At 36.0% G+C, this 21,783-nt stretch overlaps 10 protein-coding genes across 10 annotated transcripts; 3 read left to right on the top strand and 7 right to left on the bottom strand.

Moving 5' to 3' along the window:
* Positions 1–557: 557 nt before the first annotated feature.
* Positions 558–2,813, top strand: B0P05DRAFT_577646 (uncharacterized protein; the record flags this gene model as incomplete). Its single annotated transcript, XM_051581798.1, has 2 exons — positions 558–1,548; positions 1,618–2,813. 2 exons carry the CDS (start codon positions 558–560, stop codon positions 2,811–2,813), a joined length of 2,187 nt encoding a protein of 728 aa, XP_051437746.1.
* A 117-nt stretch (positions 2,814–2,930) lies between these two features.
* Positions 2,931–3,745, bottom strand: B0P05DRAFT_323401 (acyl-CoA N-acyltransferase). The gene has a single exon (XM_051573533.1). It carries the CDS (start codon positions 3,542–3,544, stop codon positions 3,023–3,025), a length of 522 nt encoding a protein of 173 aa, XP_051437745.1. The 5' UTR covers positions 3,545–3,745; the 3' UTR covers positions 2,931–3,022.
* A 305-nt stretch (positions 3,746–4,050) lies between these two features.
* Positions 4,051–4,988, bottom strand: B0P05DRAFT_529306 (uncharacterized protein). The gene has a single exon (XM_051576731.1). The coding sequence runs from the start codon at positions 4,966–4,968 to the stop codon at positions 4,087–4,089; it is 882 nt and encodes a 293-aa protein (XP_051437744.1). The 5' UTR covers positions 4,969–4,988; the 3' UTR covers positions 4,051–4,086.
* Positions 4,989–5,517: 529 nt separating this feature from the next.
* On the top strand, positions 5,518–6,988 carry B0P05DRAFT_529305 (peroxisome membrane protein). Its single transcript, XM_051576730.1, has 7 exons — positions 5,518–5,650; positions 5,697–5,732; positions 5,789–6,053; positions 6,101–6,351; positions 6,411–6,663; positions 6,706–6,767; positions 6,817–6,988. Exons 1-7 carry the CDS (start codon positions 5,527–5,529, stop codon positions 6,876–6,878), a joined length of 1,053 nt encoding a protein of 350 aa, XP_051437743.1. The 5' UTR covers positions 5,518–5,526; the 3' UTR covers positions 6,879–6,988.
* Positions 6,989–7,033: 45 nt separating this feature from the next.
* On the bottom strand, positions 7,034–9,404 carry B0P05DRAFT_584316 (uncharacterized protein; the record flags this gene model as incomplete). The annotated part of the gene is made up of 9 exons (XM_051582339.1): positions 7,034–7,226; positions 7,402–7,525; positions 7,572–7,697; positions 7,745–7,839; positions 7,891–8,021; positions 8,073–8,699; positions 8,746–9,075; positions 9,129–9,231; positions 9,286–9,404. The coding sequence occupies 9 exons, from the start codon at positions 9,402–9,404 to the stop codon at positions 7,034–7,036; spliced, it is 1,848 nt and encodes a 615-aa protein (XP_051437742.1).
* A 1,320-nt stretch (positions 9,405–10,724) lies between these two features.
* B0P05DRAFT_529292 (uncharacterized protein) lies at positions 10,725–11,320 on the bottom strand. The gene has a single exon (XM_051576729.1). The coding sequence runs from the start codon at positions 11,145–11,147 to the stop codon at positions 10,764–10,766; it is 384 nt and encodes a 127-aa protein (XP_051437741.1). The 5' UTR covers positions 11,148–11,320; the 3' UTR covers positions 10,725–10,763.
* A 1,724-nt stretch (positions 11,321–13,044) lies between these two features.
* On the bottom strand, positions 13,045–14,306 carry B0P05DRAFT_529290 (uncharacterized protein). The gene is made up of 2 exons (XM_051576728.1): positions 14,104–14,306; positions 13,045–13,525 (listed from the first exon to the last, which is right to left on the bottom strand). The coding sequence occupies exons 1-2, from the start codon at positions 14,168–14,170 to the stop codon at positions 13,302–13,304; spliced, it is 291 nt and encodes a 96-aa protein (XP_051437740.1). The 5' UTR covers positions 14,171–14,306; the 3' UTR covers positions 13,045–13,301.
* A 969-nt stretch (positions 14,307–15,275) lies between these two features.
* On the top strand, positions 15,276–16,455 carry B0P05DRAFT_584314 (uncharacterized protein; the record flags this gene model as incomplete). Its single annotated transcript, XM_051582338.1, has 6 exons — positions 15,276–15,307; positions 15,362–15,542; positions 15,599–15,798; positions 15,862–16,088; positions 16,147–16,289; positions 16,345–16,455. 6 exons carry the CDS (start codon positions 15,276–15,278, stop codon positions 16,453–16,455), a joined length of 894 nt encoding a protein of 297 aa, XP_051437739.1.
* A 2,313-nt stretch (positions 16,456–18,768) lies between these two features.
* Positions 18,769–19,171, bottom strand: B0P05DRAFT_577643 (uncharacterized protein; the record flags this gene model as incomplete). The annotated part of the gene is made up of 2 exons (XM_051581797.1): positions 18,769–19,077; positions 19,121–19,171. 2 exons carry the CDS (start codon positions 19,169–19,171, stop codon positions 18,769–18,771), a joined length of 360 nt encoding a protein of 119 aa, XP_051437738.1.
* A 1,770-nt stretch (positions 19,172–20,941) lies between these two features.
* Positions 20,942–21,541, bottom strand: B0P05DRAFT_584312 (uncharacterized protein; the record flags this gene model as incomplete). Its single annotated transcript, XM_051582337.1, has 2 exons — positions 20,942–21,257; positions 21,444–21,541. The coding sequence occupies 2 exons, from the start codon at positions 21,539–21,541 to the stop codon at positions 20,942–20,944; spliced, it is 414 nt and encodes a 137-aa protein (XP_051437737.1).
* Positions 21,542–21,783: the final 242 nt, after the last annotated feature.

Below are 21,783 nucleotides of genomic sequence, written 5' to 3'. Positions count from 1 at the left end.
AAAAGGCGCCTCATGGAATTTAAACGCAGACTTTTTTTAAGGGACACTTTACACTTATGCCAAAGTTTAAAGTATGTCAACTTTTTTTTTATTTCACTTTACATACACAGTAAATCCATTTTCAGAATAAAGCTACACAAAGAGATATCTGAGTCGATTGTATAAATCATGACTGATAACTTTCTTCTTCTTGGATATTATAAGCTGGTTGATCTTTTTGATAGCGTCGGTCAGCTTTAATTCTTTTTGTAAGGTAGCTCTTTTTAAAGCAATTTATAATAGCATTGACTCAATCATTGTATTCCGCTGCCGAAATAGGATTATAGATTACTAATAGACATTCAAATGCATCTGAAAATAGCCGTAGTGACCCTAGCTATTGACTCACACTTATGCTACAAGCCAATTTCTAAGGCTTACTAGTGATTAGGTAATGCAGTGGCTTAGATTTCGCTACCAATTAGGGACATGACTCATTTTTCTATTTTTTTTCATAAACCAACTGTCCTTGCGCGTTTATTTTTCTGCACCTTTCTTTTTCTTACTTCTCTATCCAAATGAGTTTGACACTTAACTCAAAGAATGTTTCTGTAGGCACCTTGGCTATTATCGCTAGTCAGCCCGAGTTAAAGAACAGTATTGCTGTTCAAACTGGTTCTGAAACCACTTTTAAGACTGACAGCGTTAACTTGCGTACAGGTCCCAACGTTATCCGCTACATTATCCGTTCCAACAACCTTTTGGATGAGACCAATGTCAACAACCAAGTCGCCGCTCATGTTTTGGATTTGGCCCTTGCCGGCAACGTTGACGCTTTAAAGGCTCGTATTGCCAGCAAGTCTACCACATTCTTGACTGGCTCTGAACCCACTGTTGCTGACTATGTTGCTTGGTGTCTCTTGAGAAAGGAAAACGAAAGTGAATATACCAAGGCTGTTGAAGCCACACCTGCCGCTCAAGAAGCTCTTAAATGGGCTTCTGAATTAGCCACTAGCATTCCTGAAGTCGCTATTCCCGACATTCCCGGTTCCGGATCTGATCCCTCTACCAACCCAGTCGATACTTTTAGAAATCTGATTGCTGTCCAAATTGCTCAAATTGGTAACCTTGATCCTGTTATTGTTTATCAAGCCATTGACAACCCTCGTTCTCTTGAAAATGGTGATTTGGCCATTGCTTTGCCTCGTCTTCGTGTCAAGGGTAACCCTGCTGCTATTGCCAAGGAATGGGCTTCTTCTTTTGTCACTAATGATTACATTACTGAAGCCTCTTCTGCTGGTCCTTTCTTGAACTTCCGTATTAACAAGGCTATTATGGTCAAGTTGACCTTGAACCAAGTCTCTGAAAAGGCCGAAAAGTATGGTTACAACAGCTCTGGTGAAAACAAGACTGTTATTGTTGAATTTTCTTCTCCCAACATTGCTAAACCTTTCCATGCTGGTCATCTTCGTTCTACTATCATTGGTGCTTTCCTTGCTAATGTTTACACTGCTAATGGTTGGAAGACTATTACCATGAACTATTTAGGTGATTGGGGTAAACAATATGGTAAGTAAAAAAAAAAAAAAAAAAAAAAAAAAAAGAGAGAGATGAGGTATTTATTCGTGTTTTTGTTAGGTCTTTTGGCTGTTGGTTTCGCCAAATATGGTTCTGAAGAAAAGCTTGTTGCTGATCCTATCAAGCATTTGTACGACGTATATGTCCAAATCAATTCAGATGCTACAGAAGAGCCTACTATTCACGATGAAGCTCGTGCTTACTTTAAGAAGATGGAAGATGGTGATGAAGAAGCTCTTGCTTTATGGCGCCGTTTCAGAGACTTGTCTATTGTCAAATATAGAGACATTTATGCTCGTCTTAACATCAGTTTTGATGTTTATTCTGGTGAATCCCAAGTTGGTGAAGGTATGGCCAAGGCCATGAAGATGCTTGAAGAATGCAACTTGTTGGAAGATTCAGAAGGTGCCAAGATCATCAACATGGAAAAGTACAAGCTCGGTAGTACTGTTGTTCAAAAGAAGGATGGTACCACTCTTTACTTGACCCGTGATATTGGTGCTGCCAGTGAACGTTATGAAAAATACAAGTTTGACAAGATGATTTACGTTGTTGCCTCTCAACAAGATCTTCATTTGAAGCAACTCTTTAAGACCTTAGAAATGCTCAACTTTGAATGGGCCAGCAAGCTTGAACACGTCAACTTTGGTATGGTCTTGGGTATGTCTACTCGTAAGGGTACTGTTGTCTTCTTGGAAGACATCTTGGATGAAGCCAAGGAAACCATGCACGAAGTCATGCGTAAGAACGAAGCCAAATATGCTGAAATCGATGATCCTGAAAGAGTTGCTGATGAAATTGGTATCTCTGCTGTCAAGATCCAAGATAACTCTGCTCGTCGTATCAAGAACTACGAATTCAACATGGCCCGTATGTGTACTTTTGAAGGTGATACCGGACCTTACATTCAATATGCTCATGCTCGTCTTGCTTCTGTTGAACGTAAGAGTGGTCTTCAAGTCAACCATAAGGCTGATTTGAGCTTGTTGACTGAACCTCAAGCCATTGATGTCATTCGCACTGTTTCTCAATACCCTGATCTCATCAAGAGCTTGCTTACTGCCTATGAGCCTTGTAACGTCGTCACTTATGCTTTTAAGTTGTCCCATGATATTTCTGCTTGTTTCGAAAACCTTTGGGTTAGAGGTGCTGAACCTGCTGTTGCTGATGCCCGTTTGCTCATGTATTGGTCTGCTCGTATTACGCTTGGTAACGCCATGCGTATGTTGGGTTTGAGACCTTTGGAGCGTATGTAAATTTTCTCTTCTTGTTCATTTTAATAGTTTGTATTATTTCTTGTATAATTTTAATAAAACTGTAGAAATCTTGTGATTTTTTAAACAGATCGAGTTGTACACAGCTTGTCTTTAAGACTATTGTTAGATAGAGACATAATGAACAGAAAGGAAACTCAAGATTTTGTCCTGTTATTTGTCTAAACTGTTTATTTATAATCATTATATTTCTAGAGATCCTTGACCATGATTTCATCGGTGTCTTCTTTGTTCCCAACTTTAAAAATATGAGTACCAACTTTACGGAAACCTTGACTTTGGTAGAATTTGATAGCTGTAGGATTGAATTCCCAAACACCAAGCCACATTGTCTTTTTGTTCAATTCTTTTGCTTTAGACAAGCACTCAGCCAGCAGCTTCTTTCCGACACCCTTTCCAGCACAATGTTTCGCAACATAGATTCGTTTCAATTCAATTGCTTCTGGGTCATCAATAAAGTCATACACATCCTTAGACTGTTTTAATTGACAAAAAGCGATGGGTGTGTTGTCTTGATCAAATGCCATGTATGTATACATTGTTGGGTCGTTTAACTCCTCTGTTTGTATTTCAGGTGTATATGTTGATTTAAGAAAGGCCTCGAGTTCTTCAGGAGGATTATGGTCAGCAAACGTTTCTAAAAAAAGCTTTCCAGCAAGTTCTGAGAGAGTTTTAGCATAGCTAACATCGACATTTAAAATTTTGATATCCATATTAAATTTGTAATTAAAAGTAAATAGAGGATTGGCAGGGTATTTATATGCAAATTGAAAAGACACCGGAGTTTAGAGAGCGTCTTGATCCGTTTACTTTTGATTGGTGAACTATAAATTTATAAAAAGAAACTATACCACTAGAGATAATCAAAACCAGTTCTACTGCTTTCAACAGTAAATGATATAGTAAAAGATAGATGGCATCGATTTTTTTCTAGGACTCTTTTTTGATAAGTTTTGAAAAAATATGCTAGAGCCAATAAATTTGTTCCGGACCTCGGTGTTGACAGCTTTATTTACTTAAAATGACTTGTATTACATAAAGTTTTAGAAAAGGTCCGAGCTCTCGGAAGATGTAAATCAAAAAAAAAGTCTTTTTAGAAGATAAGGAAGAAACCTTTCATCATTGCCAGTTTGAGTAATCTACGGCGCACTTAAGTGATTGTATTACTCGAATGTCTGCATTGTGTATATTTCTTTTTTATACTCAGTTACTTTATAGCTTACTACAAATTATTGCATTAAACAGTTTATTAGTTTTAGGAGAAAAAAACTTTGTCTAATGCTTGTTTTGCTTCATCAGAAATGTCTTGAATTGGAGAAGGACAGAAGCCAATTGGAACATCTTTCTTGCGCAAGATATATTTGATACTTTGGATCATTCCAGCTTCTTCCAAAAGTTTGATTCCAGGGGCAATACTTTCCATAATGCTTTTGGCTTGTTCGATTTCGTTCTTGAGCAAATGATCAACCACAAACTTCATTTGATCTGGATAAATGTTTCCAGCAATTGAAGTGATACCAGTGTATCCGTGTGTTGTAAATGCTTCAATAAAAGTTGAGTCGCTTCCCGAAAAGAAACTATATGTATCAACATTGTCTAAAGTAGCTTTCATTTTTCTCACATTTTCTGGACTTCCAGCTTCTTTTTGGCCATAGATATTACCAACTGTTTTAGCAATGCGAGCAAATGTCTCTGGTTCTAGGCTGAATCCATTTCGACGAGGGTTGTTATAAAGAAACAAGGGAAGTTCTTTGACACTGTCTGCAACTTCTTTCACGTACAACTCAGCTTCTTTCTGTGAAGGGATACGATAGGGCGGGAAACCTAGCATGATGCCCGAGAATCCAGCTTCTTTGGCAGCAAGTGCTAATTCTTTTGCATCTTCAGTCTTGAATGTAGCAACACCTGCATAAAGTTTGCATTTTCCAGAAACTGTTGTTGAAACCAAATCATAAAGCTGTTTGCGTTCTGCAATTGTCATGCAGTGTTGTTCCCCTGTTGTGCCACTGACAAGTAAACCAGGCACATTTTGATTCAGGTAGTATTTGACTACAGCTGGAACAGACGCTATATCCAAATTACCGGCCTTGGTAAATGGCGTAACCATAGCGACAGAGTAAGGAATAAATCGAGCCATCGTATAAAAAAAGAGAGCGGTAAGTAAAAGGAGAAGAAAAACAAAATAAAGAATTGCCATCGTCTAATTTATATCAGCCGCTCAAGCTGACTAAGAGAGAGCCAATAGAAATAAAGTTTGTGCTATAACATATCATGAGAAATGTATCTAAAATAAGAGACCTTTTGTGCCCAAGATAATCTTACTTGGTTGATACTCAAAATGTATGAACTGCGATGGTTGTTGCTTCATTGAGCGCAAAGATTTCTGTTTATCTGCAGATCATATTCAATGTAATTTCAGCAGCTTGATGAGTGTAAATCTGGCTATAGCAAAGTATAACACACTTTGAGTACTTCCGCTTTAATGATAAATGCTGCATTGGTAGAGGGTATTTTGTTATTTACCAGTTAATTCATGCAAACGCTTGCTATTGATTCATTTTTGTCTATATCTTGTGCAGAAACGAATTCAATTGGCTGAATGATCTAGCTGTAGAAAGCTGTGTTTTATTTGGATGACTAAAATATGTGCCACCTTGGAAAAAAAAACTGTTTGTTCCCTTTTTCTTCGCTCTATATGCTTCCAACTTCATTGTTGTATTGGAAAAGCAAGTCTTCTAAAGACGAGTACTATAGTGAATATCTAACGTGTATCGATACTATCGAAGATGTTATAAGAGCACTGTCTATACTCTTGCCAGGTAAAAATTTAATTTAATTGCCTTTCATGCTAAAAAAAATACTTAGGAAGATTTGAGGATTCGAATCTTTGTTCGCAAGCAAGTAAGTCTACAGCTACTATCATGATGGTCACATGATAATAATGATGTTGGATATAGTACTTTCAGTAATAAATCTAGTGTCACTCTATCACACCAACGTTTTGATAAAAAAATCAACATTATCAGAGAAAACAAAGCTCAATCATCTCTTGTCATTTAATGAACGCTTTTCTCAGTTAATTTCAGCTAAAAAACTACTTAGAACAGCTTCTTGGACATTAAGCATGATATCATATACCGAAGTACTTACGGAGATGGTTTTGAGTCGAAAAGTCTCAAATCTTTCCAAATGGAAGTGGATTGCTAGCTTAGAAGGAATAAAGTAATAGAAGATTCTGACTGTCTAAAATAGTCTTAACTTATTTACAGAGCCCTTTTACGTTTGATATTATTCTATGGCACCAAACGACAAATGCTTTTGCATCCAACTCATCTTATCCGAAGTGTAGATTCATCATCATTGGAGGAATTAAAGGAGGAAAAACTCGAATTGCTGACACTTGATCCTAGAACGGGCATAGCTTCGTCTGCTTATTCTATCATGGCAAATCATAACGGTGGAGTAACTGGATGGATGCACCTTAGTGAATTTTTATGGGTGTTGCGTCCTGTAGTTTATGGTACATGTCAAAAAAAAAGAAACTATCCATATTCATCGTTGATCTTTTGTTTTGAATAGTGATTATGATTCTGTTTGAACTGAGAAAAAAGCAAACTGATTTAACTCGGTCAAAGACACAAGAGGAAACCATAGAGAAAGAGGATGAAGGATCATGGAAACCCTGGTTAGTTTCCTTAATACTAGACTTAATATCAAGACTAGCAAGACATAAACAGTCTATGTCCATTCTAGAAAAAGACGAATCTAGACGCAGAGATTATTTGCTTTTCTATTACCTTTTTAGAGGTCCCATCTACCTTAAGTTCACAAGGTGAGATGAAACAAACAATGGACTCCTTACTTATGATTGTAGACCTTTATTAAATGCATTCTGTAATGCAACAGAACATAAGCCCTTGATATCTATCATTACAGGTAAAGTATGGTCTCAATGTAATATTGATGTCTGACATAACTTCATTAGCTGCCTTAAATGATTACAGACCTTTTTGGGAAGACTTGTATTTTTATACTTCAGCATCATAAAGTTGATTGGATGATGGTAGCGTGAGAAGCAAACATAAAAAATAAAATAAACTTAAATGAATAAGCTGTATGAATTTCATTCACACGGCATTCTTTTTATTTAAATATGAGATATAATACAGATATAAAAAAAAAAAGGATAAGAATAACTATTTTCATACACCTCCACAACTTCTTCCAACATCGTTAACACCTAGACCATGATTGATTTTTTCCCATTGTTGACGAGCTTGTCCATCAGGCTTCATAAGTTGTGTATGTGCTTTTGAGGGTTTTGCTTGACTTCGAATAATTGTTCCAAGCAAAGCAGCAGTAGCTACTGGAAAAAGGAAATAATTGACAAATTTGCTAGACATGTTATAAAACTAAGAAAGAGAAGGAAGAGAAAATGAAGAGAGAATGCGTTTTATCTTTTTCATGTTTCACGGCGAATGCATTCACAATCTCCGATGATGGTTTGCATGAAAAAAGTGTAGTTTATTCTAAATGACCAATAGGAATGTCATTATGAAGACTATAATACATATCAATTGCACTCTTTAATCTAGTCCATAAACTGTCATCTTCATCAGTCTCCATACAGTCTTCTTGTAGCTCAAGAATTGTTTCTTGAAGTTTCTTTAATTTATTTACAAGGTTGATATCACCTTTATTGGATACATTAGTATTCATTTGTGATTGATGACAACTTACCTTGATCTTTTGACAGCGATGTCTCTTTATAATTAGTTTGAACTCGTCTTAATATTGTTGCTTCTGCTTTGAATAATGCTGGCGTGTAAGAACAGTTTATCTTGATTTCTATCACTGTTGAAGATACTAGCGTAATCACAGATCAATACAGTGCTTATCTTTTTATACTATACCCCTTGATAACTCTACTATGACTGGACATCCAGGGTAGGATACCAAGGCAAATGAAGATTGTTCTGCACTCAACAACATTTGCTTCAAATCATTGCTAGAATTCAGATTAGATAATGCTTGTAAACTCCTAAAAAAGCCAACTTACATTGTACGCCCTTCACCAAAAAGGGTAGATAGAATGGATCTATAAGCTTCATCACTAAACATGGCATCTATTGTATATCGAAAATGAATGCTTCTGTGGTCAAGTAAATGTTTCTGTTCTGGGGTGTTTCTCTATAGTATAAAAAGGTTAATTTTTTTTTGTCTTACTTACAAATAATGTACCTGTCTTCTTATTAACCTTGATAATGGGTCTCTTGAAGATTTATCATAAAGCCTTCTTTGCTGATACGCATGCATCAGTTGATCAGATACTTTATCTAATCCTCTCCTTTTGATACTTGTATTCAAGCTATTGCTGAGTGGAATGGCAAAATGCAAATCATCAATGATCATGTTGGCTACAGGAAAACGAGCAATCTCTCCTGAATCATTCGTTGTCATCACCAGTGTTGCTTGCATATTTAGTGGTAATATAAGTGTCTTGATATCTAACTCAGCATCATGTTCCCATATAGCATATCGCTCTATCCCATTTTCATAATATGCTTCAAAGCCTATGACAGAAAATAGCTTTGTTTGTCCACACGACTTGTCTAGTTCACTGGAGAAATCCAGTTGCAATGTCCAGTTCTCGAGTTCTAAGAACCGAGATGTTTTGATACATAAACGCAAACAAGCTTTACTGTTTAAAATACAGTTTTCAAATGAATTGGACTTGACAATAGGCTGTACAGTGAACTCGAATCCTGTTGAATCAATCGAATTACACTGACCAAGTACTCGTTTGTTGTTGATGCTATGTAGGGCATATAGAGTACGATTTATGGAAGACAATTTTTCATTGATTTCCTTTATTTTCTGTTTAATTTTCGTGTTAGTGGTTTATACAACTTACTTGCTCTTCAATCTCCATTGATTTGACTATAGACTCACTATGCGCAAGGTCTTCCAAAGTGTCTCTGATAAGTTCCTCTATAGCTTTTGAATCATTCTCAACGTTGGTAGGATTTGGGTCATATTTTGCTTGCACCATAGCTGCATTGTTGTTCTTTTCATCCACTAGTATCGCTTCAAAGATATGATCATTTGCATCAAGAATTTGGATATAGCGAGCATTGGAGATACCATGAACTCGCTTCAAGTCTAAACTAATGTCTTCGTGTTCAAACTGGAATGTTAACACATAAATTCTTCCTGATCCAACTGAGACTAGAATAGAATCGCTCTACAACAGAGTGGATTTGTTTTAGATGTCCACTCACTTTTTATGCATCTTACATTTATCCTGTCAACAGAGTGAACAGGACCATTTATATTGAACTGGTTGAATAGTAGACCAGCCTTGCTTGACTTGGAATAGAGCATGATAGTGCCTTGATCTCTATTACACAGAGTATATTAGAGAAAAAATTCTGGTCATATTGTTATTCTATACCCTATAACAAACAATGCTTGGGATGAACTAGGTGTAGATATAACCTGGATCATAACGACTTTCTCTCTAGCTTCAAAAGAAAACAATTTCAGATCCTGTACTAAAGCCTTGTTCTCCATGTTTCTCCAATACACTATCCCATCATCTTTACTAAATAAGAGTCCATGCTGGCTATCTAACGAGAAAAAGTCAACAAAGATTGGCTCAAACTTCTCGACATATTCGCAAGAAGTGATGGTTTTATCTTTGGGTGAAAACAATGAATGGTCGTGAAAAGACCCATTTGAAGCGTTTAAAGACAGTACACCGTGAGGTTTGAATAACAAAAGATGATTTGGTCTATAAAGTACAATGTGTGCAATGTCTTTGTCAATTAGGGACAAATCACGCTCTTTCTGTGGTGATTCTCTGGATCTTTCGCTTAGTTTAGCGCGTTTCTTTGGGGCTTCTTTACTAATAAACTAAATTTAGACATGACCATTAAGAAACGATAGGCATTTTGTTACCTTAAGTTCAAGTCTAGCTTATATAACTCGCCAGATAAAGCTAGCAGGTAAAACTGACAAGAATCAGGCTCTTTTCTGCAGCAGCTTGTGATTTTTTTGAGCTTTTCTGGAAGAACATATTCTCTCTTATAGACTACTTTTTTAGTCCTCAAGCGTTACTGATTGTATGTATGAATACCTCGTAATTGAATGAATGAAACCGATCTCGGTTGTTGTATCCAAAGCTGATCTTATGAAATGAGCAACATGCTAGATGCTCAGATGTAATATTGTCTAGATCCATAGATCGCGAGTCTGTAATAGTTGCTTTGATCCACTCCATGATTCCCTAAAAAAAGAGAGGAGAGACGCGTTCAAATTCGCGTGATTTATGCATTTACCAATTTTAGATTCAATGAAAAATGTAGCTTATCAAATTTAGTGATCAAAACTAGATAAATACCTTCAGCAGACGATTATACACTTATGGTTTGAGAAAGGAAAATGACGATGAAAATAGATCTTCCGTCTTGACTAAACGAGTTTGCTCGTTTTTTGTCCCATTCTTTTATATCTACAGCATGGATTTGCTCGACTAAAGCTGAAAATAGTCTTTTGTAAATCAATAGCGAACAGTAAATGGGCAGTGGCTACAACAAACCAATGAGTCGATGAAATTGAGATGCTTGTTCAATATAGTGGTGAACAATTGTGATAGAAATTTTCTGGCTACAAATAAACAGTTTGTGTAGATTCAGGTGGCTTTTTATTTATTTATCTCAAGGACAACTAAGTATACTTATGTTACTTGGAAGAAAAGTGCTAGGGAAGTGTTATGCACAATATTTATATATATATATATATATCTTTTTATGAGCAATACTATGCGTAGAGAAGCCAGCTGTTTTCTTTGGCTTTTCAATAAAGTGCATGATTGCTCAAAGCGTTAATTGATTCAAGATTAATCGTTTTAGGTTTTATTATTCTAGTTTATTAACGACAAGCAAAAGTGTAGCTAACTTGGCCTTGACCAATGGGGCAAACGTTTTGGTAGAGGGCATCACTACAGTCATGCTTCTTATCAATGGCTCTATCCCAGAGAGATCTTCTAACGGTTTGCCAGACACCAGGTACTGTAGAGCTATATGTACATTGACAACCTTGTCCTCCAGAGTTCCAATTACCAACACTAGCTTTCCAAACACCAAGTCTAACGCCTTGCTTTTGAATCTTATCAGAGCACTCTTGGTACCAGCCAGAAAAGTCTCTTCCTTTAAGTGTTCTATAACAAACACCCAAGTTAGATGAACATTGGGCATTAGTCAAGGCAAAAAGAGCAACTAAAGCAACCAAAAGATATTTGACTAAAGCCAACATGTTTCGTTGTAAGAGCAGTTGAATAGAGAGCAAGATGAATCGTTCGAGTCGTTATCTATATATACCATTTTTTCTTTGGAATAACTAGATCTAATGTCTTGATTCTCCGCTGCAATTGTATGAATAAACATTCAGAGCAAATGCGCAGGCATTGGTGCAATGTAGCACAGAACATGCAGAACATGAAAACCCAGTCCATATTACCAAACTTTATATACAACGCAAGAGCCTACGCTTGATCTGCCTTTTGTTCGATGTAATTTCTAATAACAAACATCACAAGTCGTTAAGACCAAATATTGAAATATGATTTTGATGTGCAATCCGTTGAAAAGAAAATGAGCAATTGAATGATGATGATCTAAGCAGTAAAAATTATGAGGCTTTTAATATGGTTACATGTCACAGAGTAGCTGTTAGATAGAGTTAATTACTGATATCATGCATCGATTTTGTACCTATGTATCACATAATTGATCAAACAAGTTATTGATAGTATCCAGGCACTCAGGGCATTTAACCAAGACATTCCTCGGTGCATTGTGTCCATAAAAAAGAGTACTTTGCAAGTTTTGATATTGATATACTACTAATAAAGCGCATTATCGAATTACAAACTATTGCATTCTAAGAAGGCGTTTATTTAAAGTCCTTTTGAATACAAGCATATATTAACAAACCTTAAAGTGATCAAAGCATGCTTTAAGATTTTAGACTAAACAAAAAAGACTGTGCACGAAAGCAGAGCAAGACTATATTTATAGTATCAAATGCTGTGCCTTCGAGCCATCAGACCGAAGCTTTAGCCTTTTCTTTGTATTTGATTTTTTAAAGTTGATTATTGAATACTATAACTATAAAGTAAACAAAAGAAAACACCCTATTTGCTCCAAAGACAGGAGCAGATAAGATATATAGATGTTAGCTAGATAAACATGTTAATGCAGAAATTCATCAATTGGACTGATAGATCATGAACATACGGGTGCCTATTACAGAATAAAGCCTTGCAGTACTAAAAAGGATATTAATGCCTTAAACAGTTCTTTCTATGTTCCATTTGCTTATTTACCCAATCTAACTCAATGCAGCCTGCATTTACTTTGCATATGATAATATAAACACCTTACGCAGAAGTATTTTGTTCTCAAACTCTATAGTATCATGCGTATAAATCTATCCATTATGTAAATTCAAGAGAACTGATATTCAATACAATTATTTAAAGGAAACATCAGTTAGTTTACTTCATGAATATAATAAAAGAAGCTATTATCAATACTTTTGATAGCTTATAGGGCAGCACAAACACAAGATCTTCTAACTTTCAATGAGTCAATTATTTGTCTTTTTTTTATAGAAAAAACAATGATTAAAATGACTGAGACATGTATTCTTTTTCGTATTCCAGATAGAGCTGTTCTTGATACAGTTATATACTTTGATTCAATCAGGAATTACAGTATTTCCAAGGACCATACCCCTCTATATTATGCAAAGATGAGGATTAATTTTTTTTCTTTAGGCATAAAAGGAGGTTTGAATCATTTCTGTACATCTTTATACAGCTAAAACATTTACTAGCAATGAATACTAACATTTGAGGTTCTTTTGGAGTCAGTTTGGGAAAAAAAACAAAAACATGTCCAGAATGGCTAAAAAAATTTTTCTTTGTAGGGGAACTATGTTCCTGTTTTATTTAAAGTCCTAAAGATATCATAGTGAGTGATAATTAAGACTGGAGGGGTATGATGTGCAATAAGAAAGAGAGAGAGGAAAGGTGCATAAGTTTAACTAGTAAGGAAAGTGATTTCAGTCAAAAAGTATAAGTTCTTGTTCATCGGAGAGTACAGCAGAAAAGGTGAAGGGTGTAGAATCAAAAACCAAACACCAATGGCTGGACCATAGACCTTCCAATGTGCTAGCGCAGATTTGTTGTGCGGATAGGGTTGGGAATGCAAAATGACTGGAGCGACTGATGGTGGTACGGAGATTGAGGAGTTGTTGTAAGTGGTGAATTGAAGGAGCGGTAAGAGAAGGATCGATATATGTGGAGAGGATGTGACACCAGATTTTGTATTTGACTGGGCAAAGAAAGTTGAAATGGTCAAGTGTGTCAATGGTGTTGCGGCGGAAGTAAGGACAGTGAATGCATTAAAGGCTAGTGATGAGCTTCGGTAATTTTTGATGTAAGTAGAAGCGAGTGTTGATGGTTTTGTGTAGGAAGCGGAACAAGATGTTGCGGGGGCGATGTGTGATTTGAAGTGACCGAAAGGCTTTCCAATTAGGGACAGTGTCAAAAGGTGAGGTGGGTGTAGGAATGTGTTGGGGAAGTAAGGCTTTATAACCAGAAATAATGGGAGGTGCAGGTTTGAAAACTAATGGTGAGGAGACAGATTGAAAGTATGTAAGTGTGGTGACAAAGGATTGCAGGCAAGAAGGATGAAAGATATTGTAGGTGTTAATGGAGAGGTGTGATCATAGTAGATTCAAGGTGAGCGAGGACAAATGGTTTGAGAAATAGTTTTTGTTTGTGGATATGTTTGAATATTTGAAGGGGGATACGACAGTGTTGAGTCAATTTATTGCGTGTGCGGTATTTTATGGATAGAGATTGAGTATCGTGGATGAATAGATCGTGACCAATGAGGCGGGAGAGATCAGAGGGTTTGCGGAAAAGAGAATCAGGCGGTATAAAGGAAAGGAGAGAAGATGGACCAGAGGGTTGTTGGTGATGAATGAAAAGTTCGGAGATAGGAAGACGGAGACAGACTTTAAAAGGGACTTGGCAGGAATCGAAATTGTGTGGTAATACATCGACGGCTTGAAATATGTTAGCAAAGTAATTGTGAATTAGGGTAGGAAGATATAAACGATAAGAAGAGAGCAGGAGAGACCAATGGTATGTGGGGTGAGTGATAGATGTAAAAAAATAATGTAAACTGAAGTGAAGGACTGGAAGAGAAGGTTGGGTTAAGGAATGGAATGTATTGAAGTGTAGGAGAGGGTGAAGCCAACGCCATTGAAGGGCGTTCTGTTGAAGAAAGGGATCTAAAACGGCGAGGCCGCTCTTCTCTCTGGGGAGAGTCAGAGTGGAGAAAGGAAGTTTGTTGTAACGGCGATTATTGAGGAAGGATAATCCGATTTGCTGAAATTTGGCGAGTTGTTCTTTGGTAAAGTGTAAAAGGCGCATAACATGCCACAGAGTTGAAAAAAAAACAAGAGTATTAAGGACGGTGGCCCGTCCACGAACAGATAAGTCATGTTGAAGGTGAATGTTGCATAAGAGTTGAACTTTGTTGATAAGGCGATATATCCAGACTTATAAAAATTGGAAATACTTTTAGTACTTTTAATGTCTGTAGGTCATTATAATCAAAATAGAATTCAAACAAATTTGCATTGGACACATTTGTCTCCCGATAGTATTTCTCTTTTGTTACATTTTGTACACATTTTATTTTGGGTTTCTTCTTTTATATTCGCAACCTTTTTGAAATATGTTATAGGATCTACATAATTAGAATCATAGTATGTTCCTTGTTCTTTTTCGTATTGCACCACATCGTCCAAAGTTTTTCCTTTTTCACCTGAAAATATATCATCAAGATAATCTTCCACCTCGTCATTATAAAATAATTTATCATCTAAGTCTTTTCAGGATTATTATATGTAATGACATTGTCTTCCCAGAAATCCAGACCTTTTATATCATGTTTTTCAGTTTTTCTGTCTTCCATAATCCTTACATGAAATACACTGTGTATTTTATCATTTAAATATCTCATACACTTAGAATATGCTTGAGGATCCGTATCAACTATGCTTTTCCTGTCTTTTTTATTTATTGTAAATAGTAAATCTATTTTTTCGCGATGTGATTTAACACATTTCAATACCTCTTCTTTATCTAACAAAATATGATTTGTATCAAATAGACCATCAGAACCTAATGTTAAAATGATATCGTCAGCGTATATTCTTTTTTCGTATTTTTTATCATTATGCAATCTTGTCATATTGCTTTGATTTATTTTATTTTTTTGATATATTTTTTCTTTTGGGGAAATAAAAGCCTATACAAGTTCTAACGGACTTTCTCTGTGTTATTACCTTTTCTCTTATTTTATGTCTATTCTCTCTTCATCTCATAACATCTTGTAAGATTACACTCTATTCTTTCTTCTTGTAAATCATTGACTTGGTAAAAATAGGTCTCTCTCGTTCATTTTCCCAGTCTGCGATAACAGCAGCAGCACTGGCGAAAATAGATGCATTACAAGATACTTTCCAAAGCAAGTATCTAATGCTTTGAATGACTGTGCACAAGGTGCCAAAGAAGCAACGAAGAAAGCCAAGGCAAGCGCAATCATGTATTGCAAAGCTATTGCTGATGTAAGTCGGTTTATATTTTAGATAAAGTTGCGCCCTTAATTCTTTTACAATACTAGGGAGATGAAGTCGAAGACGAAGGCGAAGATGAAGATCAAGACTCCATGACAAAAGCAATCAAGTCCTTGGTAAAGCAGCTCAAGAACAACCAGGCAAATGTGCCGTATGGATCCGAAACATCGTTCATGGATAAATACTTGAAGCCTATCTGGACACAGATGCTTACCTCTGGTCTAGATAGATCTTTTATTTATTCAACGTAAGTAGGCATACCTTCTTTTTAAAGATTGTTTGAGCTGATGACATTATTGTTCTTGTTTAGGACCGACGGAAGCCATTACGGCATAAAGCCTGACTTTATGATTGGTGTTGCTCAAAGAAAAAATCCTTTGTATTTTTTCTTTGTCGAAGTAAAAAGACCTGCCGAGACAAGCTGCTACCAAGAAGAGAGCGACTTTGTGAAGTTGTTGAAGGAGATGAAGCACTCCATAAACGACCAACTCGTTTTAGGGTTCAATGATCCCATATCATATGGTTTGTTGGTGGAGGGTAAGTCGCTATTTTAGTTCTATCACAAAATAGACAAGTACTAACCATAATGGCATAGGCTTCCGTTGCTCTCTTTTCAGAATGTTTCTTGCATCTGAAGGCATTTATATGTCAGTACTCCTGAAACGCTTTTTGTTGGTGGAGGAGACAAATGACATGATCAATTTGCCTTCAGTTGTAGAAGCATTTGATTTTGTCAAGGTATAAGCTGAAAAATTTAAAAGAAACAACCCTTGTTTGCTCATATGTTCTATAGGAAAAGCTCATGGTGCTGAAGGACGACTTGGAAGTACCAAAAAGCAAAAAACAAAAGAAGCAGCAAGGAAAGAAGGCTAGGCCTTCTTTCAAAACAAAGTTTGTAAAATAAAAATCCTTCTGTACACTTTTGCACTGTTACTCATGATCATAAAGAATTGTTACTGAAAATAACCACATTTACGTTAAGCATATTCCTCTCAAAGTAAAAAAGAAAAAAGTTCGCTCCTTTTAAACAAAGACAATCTTCAGCTGGTCTAGACTTACAGATAAGATTATTGTTATTGAAGGTGCTTAAGTAGAATCTACTGGACAGCTGCTCATAGTTATTTATTATTACTTGTTAGTGTTTAGATTTCTTTCTTTTTGAGGTATTGACAAGAGTTGTAGGTATGAACTTTGTACAGTAAAAATAGAATGAGAAGGGAGGGGGGGGTTAAGCCAAAGCATGTTGCTCTTACACTAACCAAACCTATAACAAATAATACATAATAGTTTGAATATTCAAGCAAATGAACAGTCAAGAACAGTTGAACTGGAATTTAATCAAAACTCCTTAAACAGCAAACAGCAAACAGCAAACATCAAACATCAAACATCACATAAATACTATATGGCCTGACTTACAAGGCCGAAGAGAAAGAAGAAGAGCATTTCCCTACAGAATATAAGCTCATAGATATTGTATTAAATAATGAAATTAAACAAATAGAAAAGATCAAAAGAATGAATGAACTTCAAAGTGACTTTTCAGATTTAACTTTAAATAACAATATAGACAATATGATAGTAGATGAGATAAAGGAAGAGGAACTTAATGAAGATACAAATTGTAAAGAAGATGTAGATTTTCCGCAATATATAATAAAACACAAAATAAATGAAAGCAACGATTATGTATTCTTAGTAAAATGGAAAGGCTATGATACAAAAGATAACACATGGGTTAACGAAAAAGATTTTTCATAAAGAACAACATAAGATATTAGAATACAATGAACAACATTTCTCATATAGTGGTTTAAGTTAACCACTTATTTTTTTAATGAATATGTGTTTGAAACTGGACATAATGTTATTGATTAACCCTCTATGAAATCAAAAACCGAACGCCAATGGCTGGACTATAGACTTTCCAATGTGCTAGCGCAGATTTGTTGTGTAGATAGGGTTGGGAATGCAAAATGACTGGAGCGACTGATGGTGGTACGAAGATTGAGGAGTTGTCGTAAGTGGTGAATTGAAGGAGCGGTAAGAGAAGGATCGATATATGTGGAGAGGATGTGACACCAGATTTTGTATTTGACTGGGCAAAGAAAGTTGAAATGGTCAAGTGTGTCAATGGTGTTGCGGCGGAAGTAAGGACAGTGAATGCATTAAAGGCTAGTGATGAGCTTCGGTAATTTTTGATGTAAGTAGAAGCGAGTGTTGATGGTTTTGTGTAGGAAGTGGAATGGCCAAAAAGTACTCTCGACGATGAGCAATTACTCATGGAAGATAACTTCGATCTCCGAATTTGAGCTTCTTTTGTACTTTATGGACATGTCCAAGTACTCAAAATATGTCTCAGACATTATTATTTTTTTGTTTTAAACATTGTATTACAAAAATTGTATGTTATCATCAGAAAACCTTCAAAAATGTCTATCTCATTAGCTCAGTTTTTTACTATTGAAGTTTCAATTTTTCTTGCATCTACAGACTTGCAAAATAAATATCTACAGCGTTTGTTAATGTGCCAAGACGAAAAAAACTGCTTTGAATGTTTTAAGCGAAAGATTGATTTTTCGATTTCAGAGAATGAATTCTGTTTCTTTTCTCGATCACATTCGGCTGCGGATGAGACCAAAAATTATTTTCACTACGTCGTTACTTGATGATCAGAATAGAGGTTGTTGTAAAACTAAACATTAAGACAAGCTGTATTACCATACTATCTTGAGTTGGAACACAAAACATATATGAGAGGAATAGGATGTTTTTTTTAAGATATTTCTGTTGAAGAAATATAGTCTGTGACAACAATTTATTAATTTTAATGTAAATGAATGGATGAATGAATGTGCAAAATAAAGAAAAGAAGGTTGATGTGGCATGGGTATGTAAATGAACTTGAAAGGAACATTTTTTTTTGGTGAAAATATTGATGTATATGTAATATAGAAAAAGAAAGTACTAGAAAAAGCACTCTTGAGATATTTACAATCCTCCCCGTGCCTTGAATAAAATCAACCGAAAAAAGAATACAAATTTACTGAAAAAGAAGTTGTTTTTTGGTATGGTTTTGATGCTTTTGACGTTTTTTTTTCGAGTTTCTTTTGCTGTAAAGTGATAAAAGTTTTGGCTGAATTTTTTTGGGAGTTTTGAGGGTGTTTTTTCTATTTTTTTGGAAGTTGTTTGATAGAGAAAAAGGTTTTGTTGAAAATTAAGCAATGGTGGACTTGGAAGAGAACAAGGCGTTGGCAGTTGTAAGGGAACTGGCTACAACAGGTTGACAGCGCTTGGACACAACAACACCGCGACGGCGGCGATACAAAGGAACCCAGGGGTAAGAAGTAGAGGGAGCAGATGGACGCTTTGTACGCAACAAAGTGGACATGGAAGCGTTGGACTTGCTAAGAGTAAGCTTCTTTTGTTGTTGCTGTTGTTGTTGGTTAATAGCGATTTGGTTTGTGATACTCTTCATTTGATCTTTAAGTTGACAGGACTCAGAACAGTAGAGAGAAGATTCATTCTAGATGAGATCAGTTACGAGATCAAACACTTGAATTACTTACCAATACGTCGTCGACACGGTTATCACAGATAATGCACCAAGAAAGATCCATTTTAGTTTAAACTTGAGGTTATGAGATAAGAGAAACTAGTAAGAATCGAAAGTTGGTGGCCCTTTAGGTTGTAAGAAGAAAAGGAAAGAGCTCCTTTTATAAAAGATTTGTTTTTAAATAAAAAAAAATTTTTTTTCAGAGGAGTCTCAATTAAGCGGCTTTTCCTTCTGATGGAAAATCAAGGAACAAATTTTGTTTACAGTAAATCTATCAAGTTGAGCTTTTAAGTAACGCTGATTCGGATTGATACGTAGCTAGTGTACCTGAATCTCGCACACTATAACTGATTGCTGAAGCAGATCGTAAGACTGGAAAATTGCTTACTTCAAATGAAGTTGTTGCTGTTATACACAATATCAATATTTGTGTCTATTCAAATTGGTGGTAATACAAGGTTATCTCAGAATCATGCATTGTATATACCACTTGATTATGTCTTATTGTTTCTTCATAGGTGTTCTTGAATGTGGCTGGAGTTTTAGGACAGAAACTGTAGCGGTAAAAAAAAATGAAACTATCGCTTTCATTTTCATAAATGACCAAGCGAAATTGAATTTACTACTCTTTTCTGGTCCCAATAGCATGTATAGCCAACCTGTGATCAGAACAAACCAAAGGGAAGAAGTATCATCAGGATGAGATTAAATTCGACTGCTACACCAGTCTTGAGGATATCTTTATTTAGGAAAATACTATTATTTGTCATGCTATACTACCTAGTAGCTACTAAGATGGTTGTGATAAAAACCAAGAAAAGGCAAAAAGAAATCTGCTTTATTATAGTATGCCAATATGTCTTCTATTTATACCAAGTTATTATTATCCTAACATTGGTGATGAGAACTGTGATGACAAGTAAAGTGTATATTTAGCAAGTATGTTTCTGTGTCAGAAAAGGGCGTTTTATGCGTGATGAGCGGAATAATAAAAGACAAGTGATAGCCGCTTTAATGTGTGACTCAACATATAGAAATATAAATTCAAGCCCAATGATAGATGATTGTATGTTGCGGGTAATATCATCAGCGCTAGTATTCCTTCAAAAGAAGAAGATAGAGATATATATGATGCCGCAAATATTTGCATGAGCCATGATCCTTTCGTAAATCTACAATCACCATATATAATCAAGAACAAAGATGAACAGCTGGTGTGTTCTAAAGAGTTTTCAAACTTTAGCAATACGATAAAACCAATGATCTCTACAGAAAAATAAACAAACAACGTAAAGGGTTTATTTACATAAACAACAAAGCCAAGATGAAGATGAGGCATATTTATTTGAGGCCGATGCTTTTGGTGTTGTTTTTTGGCTTTTGTTCGATGACAAGCTGTAAATCATCTTTACCAACAAATAGTTGAGAAGGTTTGTCTTTCGCTGTTGCTGTTGTTGCTGTTGTTGCTGCTGCTGCTGCTGCTTTGTACAGTGTTTTTCGTATACTGCGCATACATTGAGCAAAGCGTCCAATGAACCAAAAGATCAGAACTCTTCAAATGTGGATGGAAGAGTGAGTCTCTCTAACTCGAGCATGAGGTAGAAACCCCCACGAAATAATGTCACATAGAAGAATACACCAAGGCCATTGGCTTGAAAAGACATGCAGCAATCAAGGTTGTATTCTTCTATGAGTGCCAACGAAAAAAAAAAATCCAAGCGGAAGACGTCAACGGCGAGATCAACGGAAGGAGAAAGCATTGGCTTGATTTCACCTACAAGATTGACATAGGTTGGAGCTTTACGGAATTCCACAGCATAGTTAGGTCGACAGTTCAAGAAGGTGTGGGGGTGCAAAAGAGTTTGTTGTCAAAGCGATGAGGATCATAGTCACCATTGGTTTTGAAGAGAGGCGACAGAAATGCATCTAAAATGGCCTCCACTTTCTCCTCATGCAAGAGTCCCATTTGATTTGTCATTTGAGCCAAAAGACTCACCAGAGACTCTATGATTCGGCTGATGGCACCTTCTTCTCTCAGCACCATCGCAAACAACACCTTCTTCATCTTCTTCAACTCTTCGTCGTCTATATAATTGCTAAAACATTCAGCAAGTTCTTGTCGAATCTTTGCTGACAGACGAGCGGGAGGACTAAAAACATTAGTTCTGAAATGCTTTCGGACTGCTTCAAGTTTCAAGTCATCAAAATGTTCTGCAATTTCAACATCCAATTACTTGTTGACTTTTTAAAATATTATGAATGGCGAGCCATTTGTTTATGTCATTCCACGTTGGCGAAAAACTTGGCCTGAACAGATAACCTTATTCATAAAGCACTAATAATATTGGCTCACACTGCCAAGATTGGGAGGTAAAGGACCAATTAATCTCTGGCTATAAGAGAAACGACCAATACAGAGGTCAATCTTGTCCATTTAGGCCAAGTTGGATTTTTTGACCTTGTTGTTTCCGTAATCTTGAGAGCAAAGCAGACGATTTTAATCACTTACTGAAGAAATCATTCGAAGTGAAGGAAGGAAAAGCAGTTTAGCAAATATTTAAATGCAACTATCAAATGTAAACAAACTGAGTACAATTGTCAATAGCTAATTGGGTGTCTTGGATATAGATTAATACCTCTTGCACACTAGCTATGGGCTACCATTATTCCAAGTGC

Source organism: Gilbertella persicaria (assembly GCF_025201335.1).
Source record: "Gilbertella persicaria strain CBS 190.32 chromosome Unknown B0P05scaffold_7, whole genome shotgun sequence".
NCBI lineage: Eukaryota > Fungi > Mucoromycota > Mucoromycetes > Mucorales > Choanephoraceae > Gilbertella > Gilbertella persicaria.
Note: the sequence above shows the minus strand (reverse complement) of the source record. Positions and strands in the feature narration are given on the sequence as shown.